General features: G+C 38.4%; 2 protein-coding genes across 2 annotated transcripts; one reads left to right on the top strand and one right to left on the bottom strand.

Annotated features, from left to right (window-relative positions):
* LOC121944790 (eosinophil peroxidase-like) lies at positions 1-20,735 on the bottom strand. Its single transcript, XM_088076747.1, has 13 exons — positions 5,776-20,735; positions 5,544-5,612; positions 4,921-5,008; positions 4,594-4,769; positions 4,368-4,500; positions 4,036-4,165; positions 3,650-3,856; positions 3,190-3,550; positions 2,907-3,067; positions 2,559-2,817; positions 1,577-1,747; positions 1,201-1,438; positions 1-641 (listed from the first exon to the last, which is right to left on the bottom strand). Exons 2-13 carry the CDS (start codon positions 5,608-5,610, stop codon positions 434-436), a joined length of 2,199 nt encoding a protein of 732 aa, XP_087932873.1. The 5' UTR covers positions 5,611-5,612; positions 5,776-20,735; the 3' UTR covers positions 1-433.
* A 155-nt stretch (positions 20,736-20,890) lies between these two features.
* On the top strand, positions 20,891-25,136 carry sftpbb (surfactant protein Bb). The gene is made up of 11 exons (XM_042488154.2): positions 20,891-21,048; positions 21,290-21,342; positions 21,651-21,725; positions 22,422-22,544; positions 22,648-22,776; positions 22,887-22,967; positions 23,058-23,241; positions 23,344-23,486; positions 23,685-23,765; positions 24,192-24,302; positions 24,682-25,136. The coding sequence occupies exons 1-11, from the start codon at positions 20,997-20,999 to the stop codon at positions 24,718-24,720; spliced, it is 1,071 nt and encodes a 356-aa protein (XP_042344088.1). The 5' UTR covers positions 20,891-20,996; the 3' UTR covers positions 24,721-25,136.
* The last annotated feature ends 18 nt before the right edge of the window (positions 25,137-25,154 follow it).

The raw sequence follows: 25,154 nt of genomic DNA, 5'->3' as shown, positions 1-25,154 counted from the left end.
TAATATTTCAAATAATTTATTTTTTTTCAAATAAGCACCTTTTAACCTACACTATTTGGAAATCGTCAAGTAGTTCACATTCATTTTCCAGTCATTAAAGCCACATTTAAAAGAGAGATTAAAAAAAAAAACTATGTCATATTAGCTAGCACTGATAGCAATCACATTATTTTCCAGAGGTTAATCAAATACATGGGATTTAAGAATTGTCCTTTTAGTTGAATTAATAAAGTAAGTAAAGGAAAATATTTTAATTTCAAACAAAGCAAGCAAATGCTCAAAAGCAAACAATGACGCAAGTTTTAAACAGGAGTTGTGTCAGTGATGTCTTTGAGGAGTCAGCAGCTGTGTGAAGAAAGATCTCACCTTTAACAGTAAAATCAGACGCCCTGAGATGTAGCTGTCTTTAGTGAGACCGCTGCAGCGAGGATTTCTATTCACGTTTCTCCGTCCATGGACTGAGGTCAAAGGCAGGGATGTCTGTGCATTTCGTGTAACCGGACCCTCTGGGCTGGTACTGGAAGGGCTGCTCTGGTACATCAGTGATACCAGTGTTGTCACAGATGATGCGGGCGAGTGAAGTCTCCCTCAGGGACTCTCTCTGGGCCTCAGTGAAGACCCCCTTGTTCTCCCACCAGAGACTGAAATTGACAGTTAATGTTTAACCCTTTGAAACCCAGACCGACATCTCTTTTTTTGTGATGCTTTCAGATGCCTTTTACAAGTATTAAAACCTTTGAAACCTGAATTATTTGGCTACATTTCTTTCAAAAACATGGAAAAAAGGCAACAAGCAACTTGGTAAGAAATGTTGTACAAATTGCAAGAAGTAGATTTAGATAATCACTAAAACAGCAAGGGTAAAATGTTTAGGGATATAAGAGAAAAACTAGGGACAAATTAAAATAATCATAATTAAATATTTAAAATTATGTAATAATATTATTAGAATTTTTTAAAAGCGCTTTTCAAGGTAATTTCATTGTCATTTCACTCTTTTTCTTTTTTTTTTTTTTATAAATTTCAGGTAATTTTCTTGAACATTTCAGTAACTTAAGTAACTAATTTTGGGCTTATTGCCCTCTTCCCATGTTTTAGACAGAAATCAAGCCAATTTGCTCAGGTTTCAAAGGGTTAAAGGTGCAGGTAACATCACTATCTTTAGTACATGTCAGTCAATAATGCAATTTCAGTGCTTACCGGTCTCCCTGGCGGATATTCTGGAACTGAGTAGCAATCAGGCAGGCAAACAGGGGTCCCACTCTTCCTCCACGGACAAACGGCTCAGCCACTCCTCCCACCCACACATCGATGTTGTCAGGTTTGCCATAGAGATCCAGCAGGCTCCTGGCCAGGTTACCATTTTTCAGCACTCTTGCCAGCTGTCTTTGATTTCGTGGCTGTGACAGGCCACAAAACTTGCGCCATTCGTTGTATCCTAAAAAGGGACAAATGGGGCAAAGATGATGCCATGTTTATGAGTTGTTTTATTGTGTGTTATTTTTAGGTTACGCCAGCTAGGACTCAGACCAAATTCTGCAAGAAAATAAATGGAAAGAATAAATGAGAGTAATACCTGGTAGCCCGTGGTCTCTGCCTCTCTGTAAGTTAAGGGAGGCCAGATCCAGCGCTAACTCAGTAGAGAATTTAAACAGCCTTTCCCTTAAGTCATCAGTCATCATGTGATCCTGTGTGTTCAGCTTGGCCTTACGACCGACCAAGCCCCTGATGATTGGGTCCAAACCACCTGAAGAACACGAGGAATGGGAACTTGTTTAAGTTTAAGATACTTCTGTTGGTCCCACTAAGAATCATGACTCCCCTCTGCAGTTTATTGTAGTTTTTGATATACCATTTTGTTTGGTACCAACATTTTAGAACTTAATAGGCAGGTTGTGTATGGCACCCACTGCACTGGGTTACACTGCAGCAGACATTGCTCCTACATGGTGAAATACTGCAGCTGTCTGAGGGGCAGGGGCGAACAAAATAAAATAAAAAGAGCACCAGCTGCATGTAGTGAGCATCAGCACGCCAAAGTTTTCTAACATTTAGGCCAGTCTATATGGCATTGCAACATGTTTTCTCAAATTCAGGGCCACTCAAGAGGGTAATTCAACACCTTATCCCCATTGGAAGAGGACTTCATGTTTTTTTCCACTGGAAGGGCGCTCTGGAGGGCAATTCATCACATTATCGATACTGGAAGGGGACTTGATCATGTTTTCTCCACTGGAGGGGCACCCTAGACTACGCTAGTCATGTTTTCTAAAGTGGAAGGGAAGATCATCACATTTTCTGTGCTGGAAGGGTACCCTGGAAGCACTCTAAGGAAAATTACCTGAACCCCATTGGAATAGGTAATGAATTCCCTCTTGATTGATGTACACCCTTTCCTTAGTGATTTAATATGTTAAATAAATTTCCATTTAAGAACAAAATGAGCGATGAATTCCAGAATGGGATTGGTCAAGTCAATTGCAGTGTTTGAACAGTGTCAGTATATCAAAGCCTACGGCAGCTGCATCCGATTGTTTAGTTAAAGATCGTCGACATACCTTCATGGATGATTCTCCATGGTGTGAAGAAGGCTTTGTGCAGCAACGGGCTGGGGAATTCATGGTGCTCCTGGTAACGTTCATTAAGACGAAACATGAAAGGCTGAACCATCAGGTGAGCGAATCGGTAGGCAGCTGTAGCGAACACATTGGAGATGCTGGGGTCCACGTTTTCATCATAACCAGGGTAGGCGGACAACTGCGTGGCAATAAAGTCTGGACCAACAATGTGGAGTAAGTAATCTCTGTAAGTGATAACCTAAGAGACAGAAAAATACATTTAGTTAATTGAACCACGCTAGCACATTCCAATAAGTGTATAATTAGACTTTCTGTAGTTTCTCTGACCTGGAAATATGCTCCCATGATCTTGCGTGCTTCCTGATAGAGTCTCTCTCCGCCCCAGTGAGGATTGAGTTCAGCCAGAGCACGCGCCAGACGGTTGTGCTCACGCAAAAACAGTGTGTGTAAAGAGGTCAGACCAATGTTCTCATTGCTGCGCTCATCACCTGGCAGAAAAGCAGACCTGTTCTTTCAATACACACAATCAGGAGTTGACATATCTCAGTTGTGTTAATTATGACAACCACCATGTTTAATATGAGACATCAGCATTCTCGCTGTCACTCACCAGCCAGAAAGCAGGGAACCTCTTCAACATTTAAGTCATTGGTAATGCGAGCTCGGGTGGCACACATGTTGCTATTCATGTTGGTGAAGGGCAGGAGCTCGCGGCCGTTGTCCATGTATTGTGTGTTGACCCTCAACAGGCCCTTATCATTGGTGAGGTTGCGTAGGAAGCGAGCTTTAATATCCTCCGCACCGTATACCTGACCTACATCAATGAAAGCTGTGAGAGAGTTCATCTGCTGACGGATGGTGCTTGCACCAAAGATTTCGCCTGTGTTGCCCGAACCGCAAGCTGCTGCTGAGCGGAAGAAGGGGATGCATTCCTCTGAGTTTCTGCCAAAGCGAGGGTCTTGGTCGGGAATCTGTTTGCATGACAACAAGCAATTAACATCCAATATGTGTGTGGGTGTTTTTGCTATTTGTATTAATGCATTTTAATTGTACAGTGAAACAACACTGACCTCAATGGGGAAGCAGGGCTCTGTGCGTTCACAGCTTTTGTCACAGTCAATACCATTACTGAATGAGCGGATGACAGGAGAGTGAGGAGTGAAGGTCAGGTCATGGTCAGTCCATTGGCCAAAGATCGTCACCAGGTGAGTGTAAAGTGGGTCGCTCTCCACATCAGAGTTTGCTGTGCGCAGAATACGGTTGGACACTTCCCTTACCTGAGGACAAGATGTAGACAATAAGCACCCTAGATAAAAGGATTTGTAAAGCTACAATGGTCCAAGAGTGGTACAAGTGAGAAAATAAGCATCACTTGATATAAATGCAACTGTGCTATACATCGGCCATTATTTGTCTTTTCTCAGATATATAGTGAATATACAGTGGTATAAAGTACCAAAGGAAGAAAACGTCTCCTGATTTTCAGCTTAGGGTCCCATCCTTTTGGCAGTGAGATTTTATCCTGGTACTCAGCAGGGAGCCAGCGGGTAAAGGGTGTGTTGGAGGATCCCTGGCGGGGGTTTTTTCTAGGCAAGAAAAATAAATAAACCTTTATTATTCTTGCTCTTTGTCTCACATATGGGTGTGCCATGCATAGCTTGTACCAGTGACAATGCTGGCACCATTTCTCAAAAGGAATGTTAGTAGTCCAAGCATCCACTCCCATGTCTAACTTTATTATTTGAGACATGAAAGGAAACAAACAGCAGTGAAGTTGGTGCCTCTTACATGTTGTTGCAGACGCTGCTTGCTGTGCGAAACTTGTCTAAATCGGGAGTTGTCTTGCAGGAGGGGACACGGTGTCGGGGAGAGCAGCCTGTCAGATCAGCAATGACCTGCAGATCCTCCTCAGAGATCAGATCTAAATAACAAAGAGAAAAAAAGACACCTTACAGTAGCTGTGACTTAAAGCCACCTGTATAGAAAAATTAAAGAACCTATTTTGGATACAGACCTGTGGCATTGATGGAGCGTTTCTGACGTCTTTCCAAAGATCTCTTTATTATTTTGACAGCATTATCCATATAATCAGCCGCACGCACAGCATTACGAGTAGGCCCGACAGGCTGCTTCAAAGTCCTCAGGACATCTGAAGGACTCACTACATTCCTCCTCACACGGTCAATGCTCCTGTATTGTGTGAGGATGCCAGATTAAAAAACATTGAGATAATATTGCCTCTGACGGCTTTTGAATGGATTGTAACCATTTATGATGTGGCATTTGTTTTTTGTATTTTTTTTTTTATCACTGCACTAGTTCAGCAGGTTTGAACACTCACACTCTCCTGGAGTACTCATATGCTGAGTCCACAGTGGCCTTGGCTTCAATCACAGCTTTTTCAATGACACTTCGGCTCAAACGTGATTCTGAAAGCAAAACAAAAAACATATTTCATTAAGTCTTATTCTGTATAAATACTGTTGTTCTCAGTAGATTACTGAGCAATAGTGCTATAATGGACAATATCTATTCAACAGTTACCACAAAGCACTGTTGTATAAACAAGAGCATCCCAAAATGGGACCCATAAGCCAAAGTTGGCCCACCATACAGTTCAATTTGGTCTGCCAAAATGCCCTTTCTACACATGTAGGGTCCTTAATCATTCATTATTTTTCATAATTTGAGCATAGCCCTGTGCAATAAATCAGTCAGAAGAGGCAGCAGCAAAAGGACAAAAGATATTTCAATTTGGGGAACTTAAGTTCCTATTATATTTCAGTTTCTACCCTGCAAGCGAATACGTGTAACTTTTCCTGGTACAGACTTACATATTCATCTGTGATCATCTGTTTAGTTTTTATCTAAATGCCAAAATAATCTGCAGTAGACTATTTTATACACATTTATAATGACTGTATTTCATTTAATTTAATTTAATGTAACAAAGGTTTTACTCACCAGCATGCACACAGTTTTGCAAACACATGTAAAGTCCTGCTGCTATCAGGTAGAAAAGCCACTTCATCTCTGAAAAAGACAAACATAGTCCTGTTCAAAAAAACACTGATCAACTGATAAAGTACTAAATACACAAAAGAGCAAAGTTGCCTGAATGTAAACTACATTTTCTATTTGCAAGTGAGAAGAAACACTAAACAAATGTTAAAGGGAAGAAGCTTGACCACAGTACCTGCGATGTGTTGGATGTCCCACTCTGATCGTCCAGCTGCAGTCAGGTGTCAGTTCCTTTCCAACCATTTGTGGTCTTTATATATATATATAGTATTTTCTGAGGAAGGAGGCACCACTTTGCAACACCTGGGGCATCTTTGTCTGAGCAGGTTCCAGAATAGATGGACATGTGGTTTAACAGGAAACTAAAAAGCTGGACTGTCCAGCGTTTCAACAAACCACTTCAACACAGCAACAAGCTGTCAATCAAAATGGTTCCATGATTCACAAATGTGCATCATTCCTTCCACTTTCATCATTCCTTCCACTTTTCCTCTTCACGTTAACCTTTTTTCTTTCCAGTGACGCAAACACAAATACGGCATTCATATTTCATTTCATAGTTCGTGAGGGACACTGGAGCATCTACCAAACAAACTGAGTGTTACTCTTGCACAGACAGACGGCTGAACAAATCAAACTGACTCCTGCCCACATGGCATCTTTTCCAGAACCAGCTCCCTGTCATATAATTGAATGTGAATAAATAATGTTACCTCTTTAACCATCATCTTCACCATTTACTCATGTTTGTCAAAGTTAAGATCCTGCACAGTGCCATAAAATGTATGCCATTATCCTGATATCAGTGTGCAATACATCCCAAGTACTGTACTTTACTAAAGATTTTACTGCATTACAATAATGAAAAAGGGAGCCTTTTAATTTACCTTTTAGCAGGTTTTATCTTATGAGATATAAACACAACATTATCATTATTTTTCAATTTTTTAGGATGAGCTGTCTCCCGATTTCGTCAACTGCTCCACAATCTATGCAGACGATCTTAAATCTATTCAAGTCTAATGTCTCTAATATTTGTCATTCAAAAAATGTCTGGGTTGGGTTGTTTTTTTTTTTTACATCACGCAGAACATTCACCACAAGTGAATATCTTGGAGGCTTTTGGGAGCCTCTTTTGAATCATGCAATTTTCCATGAAGTCATGGAGACAAAAACAGTTAAATATGACACAATATAAATAGAGCTCCTCCATCTGGTCCACCCATAAAAGTTATGATCAGTTGATCCACAACTTTGCTGTCGAAGTGCAAAGAACACACATCATTAAAGCTATGTTATAGTTTTTGCATTTCTTTAAAAAATAAAATAAAAAATTCACTGAATTTTAAAGCGCTGCATGTCTTGTACAGTATTATTACACCAAAATGTTGACAAACAGCCACTCAAGTTCTCTAGAATCAGCTCTTAAGCTGTTCTGCAGGCGAGACTAAAACCTTAATAGAGGCAGGTTTTAACTCTCTTATAGCTCCGAGCTGTTTGACCTCAAGCATGTAAAGTTGGCTAAAAATGTTGACACCTTAAAGAAAAATCTTTAAGGACCTTAAACCTTAAAGGATTCAACATTTAATGGGGTTTTTTTCACAGTTTTCGTTTCACCTGAATGTTTGCTTTAACTTATTGTATTTTTATATATTTTTGTACATTTTAATATTAAATCATTGTGATTGTTTTATTGTTTGAATAATGTCTTTAATTCAGAACTTTATGTCAAATACCACATGCAGTCTAGTCTCCCATTGTTTTGCTGTTTATATCTCTACTTCCGTGTCAGTTGTCCAAACACCTGTGAAGCACTTTGACCTGAACCAACCTGTATGAATATCTGACTAGAATGAAGCCTGAGATAAGTAATTATCATTCAATAATCAAGGTTAATGCAAACTCCATTTTCCTTTGTTTTGTTTTTAAAATGTGACAGTTGGCTACATTTAATAGAGCTAAAAAAAAAAAGAAAATTTACGATTCAAGTAAATGAAAAATGCAGGCTCAAAGACAGCACTCATCATTTTCATCTAATTGTTATGCTTTGTCTTAAAAAAATAAACCATACTGAGGTGAAGTCATGCGTCATCTACCTGCTTTGCAAGGCTCTTAAAGGTTTAATTAAAGCAAAAAAAAAAAAAAAAACCCATTAAATTCTGGAACAACCGACTTGGCATCTGTTCAGGCATGTGGTCTCTCTGGTTCTGTTAACTGCAGGCACGACAAGCTGTAGATCAGCATCATCTAAGAACATAATATCAATTGCTGGTTTCTTGTGATCAGTAATTCTAGAAAAAAAGAAGTACATTCTAAAAATACAGTATATGACAAACAAAAATGACTATCAGTCACAACTATGTGCTTTTTCATCATGAACACAGTCATAAAACTATTTGAGCCGTTAACTAATCTTAAAATACTAAAATAAAAAATGTAATAAAAACTTCTCAAATTAAGGTTACAGGCCTATGATACACCGTGTGTGATATGGGGTGGATAACCCACAGCTCCTTCGTCTTTCACCACTGTCATGCATTTCAGTGCTGCTTGGAAGCTGAGACACTTCCTTGTAATTACTGATCAGCAGTGATGCTTTAAGGAGGGACATTTAATTCAATTTCTCATTCATCTTCCGAAAAGTGTATTTTTTTTAATTTTTTTTTTATTGTGTCGCAGCCTGGAGTTCATTTAAAAATGTATAAACCATAACAACAGAACTGGATGACACTTGACCTTCTGTTTTTGTCTGATGACCCACCCATTGTCCTCACATACACCTGTTTTATTCAGCTTTTCAACCATCCAACGAAATGTTTTTTGCAGAGTATCGGAAGCTGTTAATGGAGAGATCTACCCATGTTCTTTCTCAAAGCTTGTCACAATGGGTGCACTGTAAGTACACAAGGACATACACTCATCAAAAAAGGTATTGAAATTTCATAATCTATGAACTGATGATGCGTATCACAAAAAGCAAGCAACTGTTTCTCAAATAAAATTTTATCCAGTTTGATTAAAGGAAAACTTCAAACATTTTAGACCACAGACTAAAAAAAAAATGGACATAGCTACCGCATTGTCACGCATTGGTTTGTAGACTACAAGCAGAGCCAAATTTCGTCACTTTGGCCTTCGCCATCTTGATTTAGTGGAGCCTTTTGGGATCCCGACAGTGTACCATGAGCACCTGTAGAAGCTTACTATTACTTTCCCTCTCTCGGAGACATAAGGTGCCAAAATATATATTTGACACACTGATATCTAGTGTTTTTTAGTTATTTACAGGCATTTTGTTAGCTTGTCAGCCCTTGTTCACATATGTTGGCAAAGTCTTTAACTAACGCATAGAGTCAAAACCTGACTGTGAATGAAAGAAAAATAAAGTGACATGTTGGATTTTTTTGGTGTCCTTACATGGATCAACTGCAAACATTTTGTGTATATCCATATTAAAAATATTCTGAAAAAGGCTTGCTGGTATACATATTTCTCAGACTGACAGAGTTTTGGCTGAGACTGTCAGTGGGTTATCTTCAGTGTCTCAGAGTTCAGTCTGGTTATTCAATCTGTCTGAAACCATAACAAAGTAAACTAATTGTAACTTGAACCATGTTGTGGCTTTGTCAGACAGCAGACAGTCAGCCAGTTTAATTACGCGATACAATCATCTGCCTGTCTGTTGGTGAAGCATCTGTGCGTGTGTCTTCTTGTGTGTGGATGGTGCAGTTAGTGTCTTTGAAAACTTCAGAAAATTAGTTTAAAACCATTAATTCTATAAAACTGATGCACCACTCATGTGATATTGCAATGGTCTGGTAAATGTGATCATAAAAATAGTCTTAATTGCTTTCCAGTTTACAGGAAAGATGGGAGTGTCATGTGTTTGCATGCCACTTTATTTACTCCTAAATGTGATTACTCTTGTTTGAGTCTCTCTTTTGGCATCTCTACAGGCTGGAAAATGCAGTTTGGGCACAGGCTGACTGGTAGCAGTATGTGGGGTTTTCTCACAAGAACAAACATGTGAATGCATTCATATGGATCTGTCAGTAGCTGTCAGTCACATGAAATGTAACCTTCCAAGATCATTCAGCAACAGGCTAACCAAAAAAATAACAACACACAATTATCATAACACTTCCCATCTTAAGGTAGGTACAGACTCATATTCTGAAAATGACTGCTGAATTGGACAATTGTGACTGGTGTCTTGTAATACAGTATGAAATAACACAGTCCAAGTTACAAGTATTATTACAAGTACATTTTTTTCTATTATTTTACCTAATCTCTGATTTTGTGAATTACAAGATAAATTTATTTGAAATTAGTTTGTTTGCAGAGGACAGATATGGAGAAATAGTGTGAGTTGTAGAAGCAGTGTTTGATGTATTTCATGATAATAGATATTTTAGATATGGCTGGGACAACACACAGGGTAGCTATCATGGAGAGGCCTAGTCCTAATGTACTAAAATTTGATTATGTCACAATTAAGGTGGGGAGAACAGCTGAATGCAAGGTCTGCAGCCCAAAACACAACCAACACAACATTTAAACTTCTCTATCACCGGGCCACAAAACCCACAAAACCACACTCTTTCTTTTTCTTTACAAATAACTTTCTAAATCTACTAATTTCTTACAATCTGTATAACATTTTCCCAACTTGCTTATTGCCTTTTTTCCCCCCATGTTTTTAAGAAATCGCACCAGTTTGCTCAAGGTTCAAAGGTTAAATACCGGTGAAAGGCATCCGAAAGCAGCACAAGAAGCTCTCCAGGTTTCAGAGGGTAAAACCCAGAAAGCTAAAGATTGACAGATTATCAGAATTTCATATGACTTGAAATGTGATTTGCTTGACCTGAGGAATGACTGGTTTTGCTTGAGTTATAGCAGGGACTTCACTTGCTTGATTCTCAGCAGTAATTTGGGACTTGCTGAAGACTTGCTTGTGATTTTCTCACGTGTGACTTACTCCCACCTTTACTAACACAGATAGCATTTTAGAGTTTGTCTCGGCTCAACATTTGTTTCCCATAGAATTCACTGTATGAATGTTTTAATTTTTTTAAGATCGTATGTAAGATTATTTTATACCTCACACTGCTTCAAGACTGTTTTTAAGGGCCACGATCCAATTGGACAATTTTCTAAAATTGTTACTGTATTTTACAGTGCTGTAATTTATGTGCACTTGTGAAAACGGTGTCGTAAGTCTGGTTTTTATTAGCACCCATCAGACTTCAACAAAACAACAACAAACATTTCAATCAACCCAACATGCCCTTCATGCATTATTGACATACAAAGTACAGTTTGGGGTGGAGTGCAGCTCTGACATATTTTATGGTTGCTCTGATGTGATCCTTGTGCCATCTGGCAGTCAGATGTATCGCTATGTTCGAGAACATAATGCCAAGTTTTTGTGATGACATTAACAGTGTTGACACATACATGATGCCATTAATACCATAGGTGGTGACATAACTACAGAAGATAAGTGTAAGCTCCTGGCTTGCCAACAACAACAAATACAAAAAAAACACATCTAATTTGAAAAATGATTGGTCACATAACTACACAGAGCTGCTGGTAAAAAGAAAACTGTCTGGTAGGCTTTGGTGGTATCAAGGTATTACAGTATATATCAAGGCGTTTTAGAAATACAATGACATCAAAAATACAGATGCTGCTCTTTCTATCAAACTAATAAATCAATGCTGTAATGAGACAACTTTTTGAGGTGCACAACAAGTGCTTCCAGGGATCAGTTTCTACTGGGTGGAACAGGCGGCTGAGAAAGTTGGCGACTGCGAGTGGTGGGGATAACGTTAAGAAGACTAGTAAAAGGCAACACCAAAGAGAGACAGCAGGAATAAACATCATGTCGAGCGAGCATATTTCCACATCTAACTCGGTGTGATAAGGTTTAAGAAATTACAAGAGACGAAAAAAAGAAGGGAAGGACCTAACGTCAGTGACTGCATTTAAATTTGCCATTGGAGCCAGATTTTGGTGCCACTTCTATTGGAATCAAGGGGGAAAACACACTTTAAAAGCTCCCTTGTTGTGTGTGCTTCATGCTACCAAGATAGCTGCTAATGACAGAGGGTCGCTGTGTGACAAACTCACTATGAATTTTTAAATTAGTTTTACCCCCACTTAAATAATAGAATAATACAGGTAACAGTTGTAAGAATACTTTCATTCATGATATTTAAGATTGCGAAGCACACTGACCTCCCTGCTCAAGGAAATTTTCTAGCTGCTAGCAGTAGTTGTGGTGAAATGTTTGAAAGGTATGAAAAAATGGGTGGGAGGGGTTAAACATATACCGTCATGTACCTTACACCCTGATTGAAATGTCCTGAAGGTGTGGAAAAAAGGGGGTGGAGGGTTTGTCACATATACTGTAGCTGGCTAAAGTCCAGTCTAACCTCTAACTATCTCAAGGAAGTGCAGTAAGGACAGGGAATAGACTGTGTGTCTCCGGAGAGTCTTTTCAGGTAAATAGATAATGTGATTGACAGGAAAGGAGTAACGCACGCATGAGAAAATCAAAGATGCCAAACTGGAAAAACCACATAGTTGTTCACCAGGATTGCCTAGTATGCATCTGGGCTGTTTGGAGCAGATCAATTCAACAATCCAGCAATGAGGAGAATATATGACAGACTGTAGTGAATAATATACCCTGCTTCATCTTTCCAAGCTCTTGATAGTGTTTTTGAATATTAGAGGACAAATGATGCATGTTACTGATGATATAAACAATTTTAGTAAAAAAAAAAAAACAGGAAGTATGAAACACTTGCTTTCAGTTAAGCACATTTAGATGGAGATAAGAGTTTCCATGGAGGCCTTCACAACAAACTGTCACAAAGCAGTTAAAACAAAAGGTGGAAGGTTAACATGCCAAATGAAGGGCTACCTTTATCTGATGTAAAACAAAGTACCGTGAGAGAGAAAAATCCATGCAGACTGATTTAGAATATAAATACAAAAGTCAAAAATTAGTGTGACAACATGAAAATCTTATATTGGTCCTTTGGACCAGGCTATAATTTCACAGTCTCTGAACCTGACTATGTTTATTCTGTTGATGTTAGTTTTTTATTATAGTGTCTGCGTGCATGTGTCCCTCATACATGGACTCTGTCAGTCTGTGGGTTTCTCATACTTTCTCCATTGTCTTTTGTGCATGTTTCTTTTTGGAACACTGAAGATGGAACGTACAAGTATTTTTTTTTGTGTGTGTTTCCTCATATTTGGTCTCATCAGCATCATCTGCACTGAATACTTGTTTTCCTGAATACAGAAGTCCTTTCAAATTAATGAGAAAAACTGCCTGTTTACTTTCATAAAATTTAAGAACAACCTGCTAACTCTGTTTTCTGGAAGAGACAAAGCTGACTTTTTTTATGTTTGTACACATTAGATTTGCATATGATGTTCTACTTCAGTATCTGTAAAATTGATAAACTTTGTGAAACTCATTAATTTCAGTTTAGTTTGGTTTGCACAGCAGGACAGCACAGTGCAAGCGGTCTGGATCAGTGCCATAAAGCCTCTCCAGAGCATGTTAAACATCTGCTAGGTGACTCGTGTTACAAGAAGGAAATCCTTGTAATTATGCAATATGCTAGTTTGTTTTTTGTCCTGATATTTGCGCCTATCTGCTTTAATTAGAGGTAGTAGTAGAATCAACAATTTTCTGTATACAGAAGTGTTTTTAATAAGTTTCGAACTGCTTGTTTGTTTCCACCAAATTAAAGAACGACCTGCAAGCTCTGTGTTTGCTGGAAGAGACCAAGCTGACATTATAGAAGTTGGAAGTTGTTTGATTTCTTTTCTAATGTCTTTGCAAAATGATCCATGTCCCAAACCATTTTTATGTAGGTTCACAATTATAATCACAACCCAGGAGAAAAGCCTGAATTACTCAGGGTCCAGTTGTTTATAAAACTGAATCTGGGTCAAGCATGATCCAGATAAGGAAATCATATGTTTTAAAATCCAGGATCAGTTAGTTCATCTTACTTTTGCACCTGTTTTTCAAAGCAAATTTAAACATTTTTCTGCGTTTTGTTCCATAAGTCTGGGATAAGTCAAGCCTTGATCACATCATCTAATACGATTTTAGAAACCTTTTTTTCTGTTTTGAAAAACCTATTTTCAAGATTTCATCCAATCTAATCAAATACAAAATCCAATTAGTTTACTTCTGAACGAATGATAGTGAACCATATTAGGTGTGCAGATTATGTTATGGCCCATAGCTCATGTAGTGCTGGTCTCCAGCAGCTCCTTACTAAATGTTCTGTGTGGTGTGGAGCGTGATATCAAACACCATGCTAGTGTGTTATGATCTACAGAATCAAAGTGGACAAATGTCTAAAATTTCATGACTTTATATTGTCTGATAATAACCTTAATGTCTGTAATAAAGTGAAAACATCTTGGACTTTTTTGTCACGTGTGCAGATGGTATGAAGACGCATCAGAGCATAATGAACACCACAGCGAGCATGCAGTCTAACTACAGGAAAGCAGTCTTTCTAACCCTTACATAATGGTGTTGTACCATCATTACAAGAGAGGTGGAGTGCATGTGAAATGTTTGTGGCTGCAGGAGTCAGTGCTTTACAAACAGTTCCAGGAAATGTCATGCGTGGCTCATCAAACCTTAAGTTAATTACTACAGGCTCCCAACCCCAGCTGTAGGGACACTGGTAGTTGTTTCTTGATAGGACACTCATTCATATTCTTACCCTACGTCCTCATACAAGGAAATTACCTTTTGGGTTTGCTGCACCTTATACATAATTTATACTTCAACTTAGACCTGTTATCCTCGTTCGTGAACTCTTTCTTTGAGCCGTCCAGTGGTAGCAAAAGTTTAATACACTAATCCATGTCAAAACAAAATACCAGTCATGCCTACCAAGTCAGTCAACAGCCGATTCCCAACACAACAAGCAACAAGAAACAAAACCTGATCAAAATCAATTAGTTGAGAATGTTTATGTATGTTTAATAAAATTTGTAGTTTGATATGACCAATTTTATCAACAGGAACAACACAAACACTAATAATTAGGAAGTTCTTGTTTTAGGAAATTAGGACTTAACTATCATCTGATTTGAGGACATTTACAATGAATCATGGTATTATCGCTGCATTTCACAGGCCAGTTGAGTGTTACGGACTGTTCCTATAAACAAAAAGTACATTCCTAACTTGGAAAATAGAGCAAGAAATAAAAAAAATCATACAGAGTTTCAAAATGAACAGATCACAAGATTTTTAGATATGCACAGCCATGTTCAGGCATTAAAATGGTAAGTTTAAATAGTTTCAGACTGGAACAGTGCCCCCCTAACCCTTAGAGTTACAAAACATTGAACAAATGTTCCATTGTTTGTATTTTTGCTTTTGTACAACAATATTCAGACACTGAAATAACATTTGAAAATGTATTACTCACTTGATACTATGGGGGGGGGGAGACACTTTTTCTTTTTCCCACAACTACTTATTGTTCAAAGACAATGCTTAGGTTTTCATACTTTTCAGGCCCTTCCAATCCCAAATAGTTAAGAGACATTAAAAAAACTTAAAAAAGCTCAGGTCCCAGGAAAACCATGGTTTCTTATATGGCATTTATTTTATGTAATATCTTTTATATGGGATAAAGCAATGAAGTTTCAATTTGAGTTATGATTTTCATATAATGTTAGATTATTAATACATTAAATTGCTTATGAGTGAACACTGGTTAATTAATTTAAGTTTTGTTTTGTTTGGTGAGCTCAGTGACAGCTGTCAGGATCAGCCTCTCTGCTGCAGGTAAAATGATTCATGTTACAAAAAGGAAATATGTGATCATTTTGGCAGTGTCATTAAGATCATTGTTTGAAGTGATGTTAAGTGTTCTGTCTGTAGTCTGCAGGGATAAACCCACTAATTTACAGCTAAAACCTGTTTTATGCAACCATTAGTGATTCATGAAGAAATGGCGTCAAAGGGATGAGGAAACACAGAAAAAGGCCTGCAGGCAAAAGCAAAAGCAAAAGACGCAGAATAAGAAGAGTTGTTTCAATGCAGGCAGGGGAAGCTCTTACACCTCAGGCTGCCAGAGAAAGATGCGTCTTTAACAATAATGTAAACCTATGTGGCAATAATGACAAGTGCACGTTTCCATACTATCTCTGCATGTTGTATGCTTTGGATATTTTGAAATAATGCTTCAGTTCTGTTAGCTGATATAGATTTGTTTGTTTCTTTATAATGCTATATAACAGATACAACAACAAAGACCCTCATGATTTGTTCTTGTCTTTAGGAATTTCTACAATATACATTCTGTTAATTCATTATGAAAATAAACGGCTATAAAAGAAAAAGATAACCTGTAAATGTATCAAAAGTTATAGAACTGCAGAAACACTCCCCCTGCCATTCGAAATCTGTGTTCATCTTGGATTAAAATTACAGATTATAAATAACCAGTTTATGATTAGGTTTTTGGAGTATCCCTTTTACATGTTTGTGCATGTAAACACCATATTCCATTTATAAGAAAACCAAATATGCTAGCTGGAGTACTCTAAAACAAACAAATATATATACGCAGAATAAGAATAACCCAATTTCTCTGTGTTCATGTAAACACCATATCCCCATTATGATCATAAGCCTCATAAACAGGTTATTTATGTACATGTAACTACACTGAATTAGTGTGTTTACTTATGCATGAATTACCAGTTTATGGAGCTTGATGGTCCTGTTCAATACATGGAGTGTACATGCTCAAACAAATAAATGGGACAATCCAAAAACCTAATTATCCATGTCGATGTAAAACAGGCATGTCAAACACACAGCACGCCAAGAGGTCCAGTCTGGCCCGCTAGATAACTTTACATACCTAGTATTGATGAACCTGTAAAGGCTTTGCAGTGCCAGGTTTCAGGGCGGAGGTAAACAGTGATTCATCTGCTTTATGTAAAAATGCTGCTTCAGAGGCTTTTACACCCTGACCAGCATACAGCTCTCTGAAGAAAAAAAAAAAAAAAGAATACTTATTGCGGTCATATTCAATAGCATCCACTTTAGTTTGGTGTGGTGATGCCACCATTGCAACACAGTAGTGGAGCTGTATGTAAAAATGTACATGTAATTACAGTAAATAGTTGACAGGGTAAATGTGGAAAAATTGAGAATATTGTTGAAATTGCATTTATTTTTCTAAAGAGATCTCAGGCTGTTCATCGCCTGTTTTTATAAATGGAAGAACATTTTCATAACGTAGTTCTTTACACTAAAAGAACGGCAAAACATTTGGAGGTGTTGTTATTTATAGGTTATTAAGGCAACTGTATTACAGGTCCTGCTAGCATCTTTGAAACAAATAAATGGGACAGTCCAAATGAGGTCAAACGGGGCTTAGGTGGCCTATGAACTAAAATGACACACAGTGTGAACTCACTCAATGGTAAGACCTTAAAACAACAAAGAGAAAGCATGACAGATGAGATAGTTATGACACTGAATCATGACTAATTATTTCAACAAAAATATTTCAGAGGCTTCAACAGAAATGTCTGTGCATACGCCCAGTGGAGTTGGGTGTTGGCCAATAAAAACAGACGGGTGGATAGTTTCAGGTGATGATGGAAACTGATCACTCAAATATTATTTTTGTTTAATTCATACTTAGAGATAAGATACTGTTCTACTTTCAAAAAGGGTATATGTGAAATGCCATTTCCAGAACTGAGCTAATGTATTATATTTATATGTAAAGATGCTAGCAAATAAACACAGTGCATAGAATAAATACACCTTTGTGTTTAACTTCATATCATTAAATGTTACAGTTACGGCCGGAAATGACAACAGAAATGAACAAGTTTGCCAATTTTACATATTTCTACAAATAAAATCAACTGCCAGTTGTCTACCCATAAGTGATAACTACTGTTAGTGTGACGTCATATTAATCCGATCCATAGTCTTTCCCCTGTGTGCTCTCAGTGTACAGTAACATCTGTAGTTACATCTCTCCCAATTTATTGTCTGTGGAGCTGCTTTAGATATTATACTTGATGTGATCACAACTTGATCACAAGTTTTTGCACTCTAGTTTTTGGATTTGGGAGAGATTTGTTCATGTTTACTAATATTGTTTGGACTTCCTTTGAGACCAAAGGAATAACATGTATGAATTTTGAAAATGTGTGTATTTCCCCCTTTAAATTTATTTGCTGCAGGTTTTAATATTTTTGCTTCTGTTTAGCTATCGCATTAATACATTGGGACATTTGAGTGAACAATGGCGTGCGAGCAACTGCACAGTTGTCAACACAGGGTCAATTATTAAAATGACAGGTTGCATGTTGTTGTGTGTGTACTTATGGTCACGACTAAACTGAGTGTTCAACCAAGTACAGAAGCAGAATGCAGAAAAGACAAGTGCAGCAGGTTTGATCACTCATTATGATTGTTTCATAACAGAGACATCCATAAATATAATGCAGTGCAAGAACATATAAACAAAGTATGACATCAATAAGAATTCCATAAAGGTCAGATTTACAGATGGCATTTGAATTAGAATTTAGGGGACAACGCAATTTAACATAGCTCCAATACAGAGAATGAAACTGATGCGCTGCAAAAAGTTTTTAGCTATGGCAAATGTTCAACCCTTGTCACTAGCTGGGCTTATACATGTATAGTGTGATTAAAATATACAGCTGTCAGTATTATTAAACTGCAGTGCACTACAAATGCACTGCAGTTTTTCATAGTAATCAAATAAAATACTCATATATATAACTATATAATATATATAGTGCCTGATTAATTTGAAACAATTAAGGCTGGTCTTCACTGTATTTGAATTTTTCTTTTTTCTATAAATGTTCATCAAATTTGAGGTGTAGATCTAAGAGGACTCCTACGAACTTGAAATCACTGACCTTCCTTATTTCTTCATTCCACTCCCAATTTTTAAATTGTCAAGTCAGCCATGTTTCTAACGGAGAAACATATAGAAACGTTTTGTTTTGTTTATTATTTCAAGACAAGGTGACCGTGTTGCAGCCCCTGATGTGTACCATCCAAGTATGCAGCTAGGATCGCTCTGGTTTACTGGGTGACTTAGTTGATGCAGATATGAAAGCGTCATCTGCATAAAGTTGGCAGATGGCCTTTGGGCAACTTGTAGGTCATTTGTGAAGAGGGATTACTTTTTTTGATCAGCTTTGAGGAGTGTCTTAGCAGATAGAGCTCTGGGAGACGCTACAGAGTCCCTTTGGTAACTAAAAATGTATTTATGAAGTCCTTCATCCAAAGTGCCATCAGTATTCTCAACTCAACAAAATAACTGATGAGTTTTAAATTAGGACAGACAATGACCTGAACTTAGTGTTGTCTTACGTGTCCCTAATGACCTGTTTATGTGCTTTGTTATTACTAACTGACAGACTGCTTTTTATTGTGCTGTCCTCTGTGTTTGGTGGGCTGAAGAAAATTTCCTCTCTGACGGACAATAAAGATATATTCTATTCAATTCTTTTATGCACTGCTCTCTAGTTTGGAAGTTACAGATATTGCTTAAACAATCAACTTCTTGTTTAGTGGAGTGAAGTTGCGGGGCATGCTGCCACTGCAACTCCGCTCTATAAAATGCAGCAAAAGTGCATGGATGGATTATTTTCTTAGATCAGACCCTACATCCCACATGGAGAAAGGAAGGTTGAGTGCAACAACATCCAGTGCATGTATTTAATAATACAGCCCAGTAACCTGACCTTCATGATGGCAAAAGGAAAACTCAAGGATTATAACGACATCAAATAGAACACAGCTGCGCCTTTTCATTGGCCACACATGGGAAATGTAGTTAACCACTGTAGCTCCAAAATGCACAGGATGCTCTATAGATAAAACACTCAAAAAACTTAAGACAAATAGATGCAAGGTTGTGTACTTCCTGATGCACTTCAAGGAGGTTGGAAAGAGGAGAAGCCATGGTCTCAAATGATGTCACACATTTGGGGTACAGCACATGCGCAGTGAAATCTGGTCTGCAGTTTTCAGGCAATCAACCAATAAGGCCGGGCAACTGCAGACCAGATTTCACTGCCAATGTGCCATACCCTATTTCTGTGATGTCATCTGCAGTGGAAAGCATCATAACTGGGGGCATCTGCAACTGCTCTGTTTATATCCCTTACCTATGTGAGAAATTAAACCTCTTATGTTTATGACACACTGGGCTAAACAACATTACAGGGAGACATCTAGCTTGAGCACTGCATATTTCCTCTGCTCTGCTGCCATCTACTGGTACCTTTGGAAACATGAGTTATGAACTGTATTTCAAAAAAGAAATGCAAAACAATTCAGGTTGACATTCCTATGTATTTAGATGACTTAATAATAGAGGTACGGTTTGGACAAAGTGTTAGGGGGGTCCCTGGTCTTTGATTGCAAAATAGAAAACGGCAAATTAACACCTACCAACCAGGAAGAGACTCAAAACGATTTTAAAGAAAAGGACACAAAACTATCTAAAAAAAAACAAAAAAAAAAAACAACAACCCAAAATAACCACAGGGAGATGCAAACACCAAAAGATGCATAACGACTTTAAGAGATGTAAAACCAGCAAAAATAATGTGTCTGACTCCTATGACTCCAACTACTTTTAAGTCCAAGCCAACTTATGTTTAAACAAGATTTGAAATAGTTTTTAATAATCATTTTATCTTTGCACATCTTATCTGCACTTTTGCTACTTTTAATGCTGTTTTTATTTTATTATTTTTTTGTTATTAATTTTACTTTTTATATTGTTTCTCTTTACTCTTTTGTAGTAAGACTATTGTTTAATATGGTTTATATTTTACTGGTCTGTAACGCACTTTGAATTGTCCTGTTGTATTAAATGTGCTATACAACTGAAGCTGCCTCGCCTATGTGGTGGTGGGGCCCTTTAATTATCTGTTCCCAGGGGCCCATTGTCTCATGAACCGCCCATGCCCCTGTCCACAGCAGTACATCGCTTATCCTCCATATCAATACTTCTACCTGCAGGAACTGAGGACGCACTGATCGACATACTATAATGTGATGTATGCACTATAATACACTGGCTATAGGTGCCTCATACAACCCCACTTCAAAAAAATCTGAACTATCCCTTTAATCTCTGGTCCAAACTCCGAAGCAGAAGGTGGCGATAAAGCACATAACACGCTGTTTACCAACCGCCCTCAAAGCTAAGAGAGAAGAAGAAACGAAGCTCTGCCTGACTGTATTATCATAGCCCAAAAATCATCTACGCTTCATATTGTCTCCCACTGCCTCGCACCATGTCAGCCTCTGGCCTCATCCTGCTGGTCCTCGCGGTGTCCCCGTGGCCCGGTAAGATCAACATTTACTGCCGACGGCCTCCATGTCTTTATCACTGTCACCTGAATAGTCGCCATTAATTCTGCTGTCAAAAATCTGGTTGTTATGGGTTGTTTATGGCTGACACATATTTACTTTACAAAAAAAAAGGCGATCTAGCTATATTCTGCCCAGTGCTGAAATATTTCTATTTTTGTAACCTTTTAAAACGGTCGCTTTATCCCTGTTTCTCATTTCTCTTTCTGTTTTAAAGCGGAGTCCAGGTTCATCACAGATCCTGTGTCATTCATCAAACAGAAATCTCTGGTAAACCTGACTTTATTTCCCCTATTATCACCCGTTTTGTCAGATGTTTCGATGGTAATGCTATAGCCTATACATTTTAAAAGTAAAACATACATATACGGTACTGTCCGTGCTTTAAGTATGTTTTCTGAATATGTATGTTTCTTTGCATTTTTCTGTTAATGTTTCTTTCACCTACAGTTATCGGGGTTCAGCAACAAACAGTGCATTTGAGCTATCAGCAGAAGGAAGGATAATACTGACATGTTTGAATGGATGAATGCCTTTATGTCTGCATAATTATGTTTCTGTGGTTACTCATTATTAAGACAATGGATGTGTGTTCAGAGTGCAGCCAGATCATCCAGCTGTCCGCCAACATGATTTCAAGCAGAGACACTAAGGTGAGGATGTTGACGACTTATTCACTGCCACAGTTTGACTTTACTTTCTCTTAACTTCATATTATTGACCACATGGGCTTGGTTTGTGGCCCTTGTAAATGAGGAAACTGGAAGACACACCCAGCAGCTGTGATCTCTGTACCCTTATCTTATTTACAATTTCCAATATTTGAATCTCTTGCGATATATAACAGTATCGACAATAAAAATTAGCATCATATTAATGATATACATATGATAAATATAGTGTAAATAATCCAGCGCCTCTTATATATCTTTTGTTTCTATCCTGTCTCACGTTGTCTCCCTCTACCCTCACCATCTAGTTGCCTTTTCACTATCCATTAAGTTTAATTCATATTTGTTTGCTTTTGTACAATTTGGATAAAGACTCCACCTCCCTACCGTCGTAGGGACAAAACACAACAGTTATGAATTTGACTGATAACATTATTATATCAAATTTTCTATAGATATTGCAACAAAATCACTCCTGTGAACTGTTTAGGCCACCATAATCATACAGTGATAATCTGGTAACATGCCAGCCTCAGTCAGAGCATCAAAATATGACTTGATCACAAAAGCGTGCATTTGCCAAGCTATTTTGCTCGTGCTGGCTTTGTACATTGCCAAGAAGACACCCATTATTCTCGCCACAACACAGACTATGCACTAACTACTGTGCTTTTGCAGGAGACTGTGTATGAAACCCTGCACGCTCTGTGTCAGCACCTCCCAAAAGAACAGGCATCAGAGTGTGATTCACAGGTGAAGATGAATCTGCCAAAAGTCTTGCAGCAGACACCTGGTCACCTGGTGAGTTTAGCGTCTATTAAGGCTTCTTTAATTGACATGTGGGAAAAAGAATTAACGCTTTATATGACCAGCTTTTGATGCAAGATAATATGTTTTTATGTAGAAACCAGGAGACACCTGTATGGTTTTCGGACTTTGTGCTGCCCACAAGGAAGAGGACCTGCTCAAACTTCAACACACCACCAGTAAAGACACATTCAGCTCCGCGCTCGGCACAGCCACTGGCACCCATGTTAGTATGAGAAAGCAGAAGTGGATGTTACACTGAAGTTGAAAGTGAAACTTGTGCTTTTTTATTTTCATACTATAAATTGCTCTCTGATCAGCTTATGCTCTTTCTAGGGGCAGTTCAACCCAGTTTGCAGCCTGTGCTTGTTTATCATCAAGAAAATGGAGACCCTGTTGCCCAAAAATATGACTGAGGTGACTTTTGTTCCTGTATTACATCAGAAACATATTATCCCTAATAAACAGATCACATCATGTAAACCTCTGCTCTCTGTTGGCCTGCAGGACGCTCTAATGAAGCTCATGGGGGAGGTGTGCGATCTCATGCCACACAGCTACAAGGACCAGTGTGACGACTTTATCGACAAATATGGCGCAGAGATAGTCGAATTCCTCTTGTCATCTGCTGCACCGACCACAATATGCACACTTCTGCACCTCTGTTTGTTCAAAGAGCAGCCTGCTCCAGGTCAGTCATCACTAATGAAAACACTTAGCCATCATTTGCTTACTGGTTGGATGTGAGCCTCAGATTTCCACCACCAAGTTTAACGCTCTACTGATTCCCCAGAGTTGTTCCTACCCTCTGACTGTGACTCATGCCGCACGTTGGCTGTGCTGAGCCGACTTCACCTGGGTGTCAACTCCACCGAACCTCAGACTTCCTCTTTCCTCCAGTCTGTGTGTGTCCTTCACCCCAATGCCATCCCCAAGGTCTGACCCTCAGCTCCCACTAACACTAAATATCCCTCAGTGCTCGCTACTAACAGTCCTTCACAAATCACGACAACTGACAACTTATTGCTTAGAGATTTCAATAGTAATTTAAGACGTTTTTAAAACAGATAAACTACGAAAAGAAAATCTTTTTGACTTTGCATAAATATAAGGAACTTTTGTACTTTTTTTCAGTGTGAGGCTTTCACCCAAATCTACGGCTCCCGACTGCAGAAGGTTTTGGGAAACCAGATGGATGTTCCACATGCTTGTGAGGTAAGAATTAGCTCTTTTACAAAAACAGTCACGTGCATGTATACAATGACCGGTCTCACCAGAAGAACAAAGAGGAAACATGTATATCCACAGCATTACAGATCCACAAGAGTTCACAGTAAAGGAGGGAACAGGCTTTCTGTCAGAGGGTCTACGCGTCTTAATGAGTGAAATTAGTGACTGTCATGAATTCTACCATCATCTGCAGCAGCACATTTCCTTTGGTGACTAAAGAGTATACAGCTGATTTCTAATATTATTTACAACAGTATGATGAGCTGCAGCCCATGCAACATCAGTAGTGTTGGTGCCTGGACTAGCTCATAGTGCTTTTGGAAATCATGTTCGTAGCCACTTCAGTACTCATGAACATATATTCTTTGGTCTGGTATATTTTCTGAGTCTTTTGTCTCCTCTATTCTGCAGAGAGCTGACTTGTGTGTTGCCCCAAAAAAGCTGGAGCCACTGGGAAAGAACCGTTGCACTTGGGGACCGAGCTACTGGTGCAAAGACGTTCAAACTGCTCAGAAGTGTGGTGTAAGTTATAATCACAAAATTACAGAATGCAACATGCATAACGTTTTTCAATTAAATCAAAATCTTTTGCCATCGTCACACATCCTGAGGGGGATATTTCACAACCATAACGCCTGCAGCAGCTTTTCTCATGTACTGTACAGGACTCGATTAACTCTTAGTTGAGTCCACTGTGCGCATCTTCTCTTTTGTTCAGGTTTTTAGCCTATTGATCCAAATTGTTTTCATTGTCTTAGGTAATACTATCAGGGTCTGCATATAAAAAAAAGACACACAGCGCTGTCTTCTTTCCTGTCCTAGCCTGCTAACAACAACAGTACTCATGTGATTATGTTTAGTGGATTTCTGTTTCACATCATGTTTCTATTTTAATTTACAGAACCAGGCCTTTTGTGAGAAATACATGTGGAAGGAGTGAACCAAACTGCCAGCCTGTGTGCGCACAACTACTTTCTCTTTACAAATGTATTACACTGATCAGCACTGGAACCTTTATAAATGTTTTGCACTGATCAACTTTTTTTCTTACTTTTGGTAGACATTATTCATCATATGTGCAATCTTCACCAATAAGCCATATATATTCATCATGAACTGCTCCAGTTTGCATGAAGTGTCACAAGACTGAGGCTGGGATTCAGTCTGAAACATCAGTTTCCGCAGTTGTTAAGTTTTGTGAACTTTGCTGTTCTGTAGATTGCTTTATGTGCCATTATGAATGTGGAAATTGCACAAAAATGTCATTACATAAGATGAGCTATCTGTATGTATAAAAGATCACGTGAATGACTGACTATTCAATAAAGCGGCAGAGCTGCTGCTTCTGTTATCTTATTGCCGTTCTGTGACCAT

This window comes from Plectropomus leopardus, chromosome 4 (genome assembly GCF_026936395.1).
Source record: "Plectropomus leopardus strain MGB_pleo_1.0 chromosome 4, ASM2693639v1, whole genome shotgun sequence".
In the NCBI taxonomy this organism is placed as follows: domain Eukaryota; kingdom Metazoa; phylum Chordata; class Actinopteri; order Perciformes; family Serranidae; genus Plectropomus; species Plectropomus leopardus.
This window is presented reverse-complemented; position numbering and strand designations above follow the sequence as displayed.

What these genes read in the sequence shown, in the direction of transcription:
- LOC121944790 (XM_088076747.1), bottom strand. Translation starts at nt 5,610, where the DNA reads ATGAAGTGGCTTTTCTACCTGATAGCAGCAGGACTTTACATGTGTTTG. An exon ending in GCAAAACTGTGTGCATGCTG is followed by an intron (nt 5,009 to 5,543) that starts GTGAGTAAAACC and finishes TTTTGCTTTCAG; the next exon opens with AATCACGTTTGAGCCGAAGT. An exon ending in AATATCCGCCAGGGAGACCG is followed by an intron (nt 642 to 1,200) that starts GTAAGCACTGAA and finishes TGTCAATTTCAG; the next exon opens with TCTCTGGTGGGAGAACAAGG.
- sftpbb (XM_042488154.2), top strand. Translation starts at nt 20,997, where the DNA reads ATGTCAGCCTCTGGCCTCATCCTGCTGGTCCTCGCGGTGTCCCCGTGG. An exon ending in TCATCAAACAGAAATCTCTG is followed by an intron (nt 21,343 to 21,650) that starts GTAAACCTGACT and finishes CTCATTATTAAG; the next exon opens with ACAATGGATGTGTGTTCAGA. An exon ending in AAACTGCTCAGAAGTGTGGT is followed by an intron (nt 24,303 to 24,681) that starts GTAAGTTATAAT and finishes TTTAATTTACAG; the next exon opens with AACCAGGCCTTTTGTGAGAA.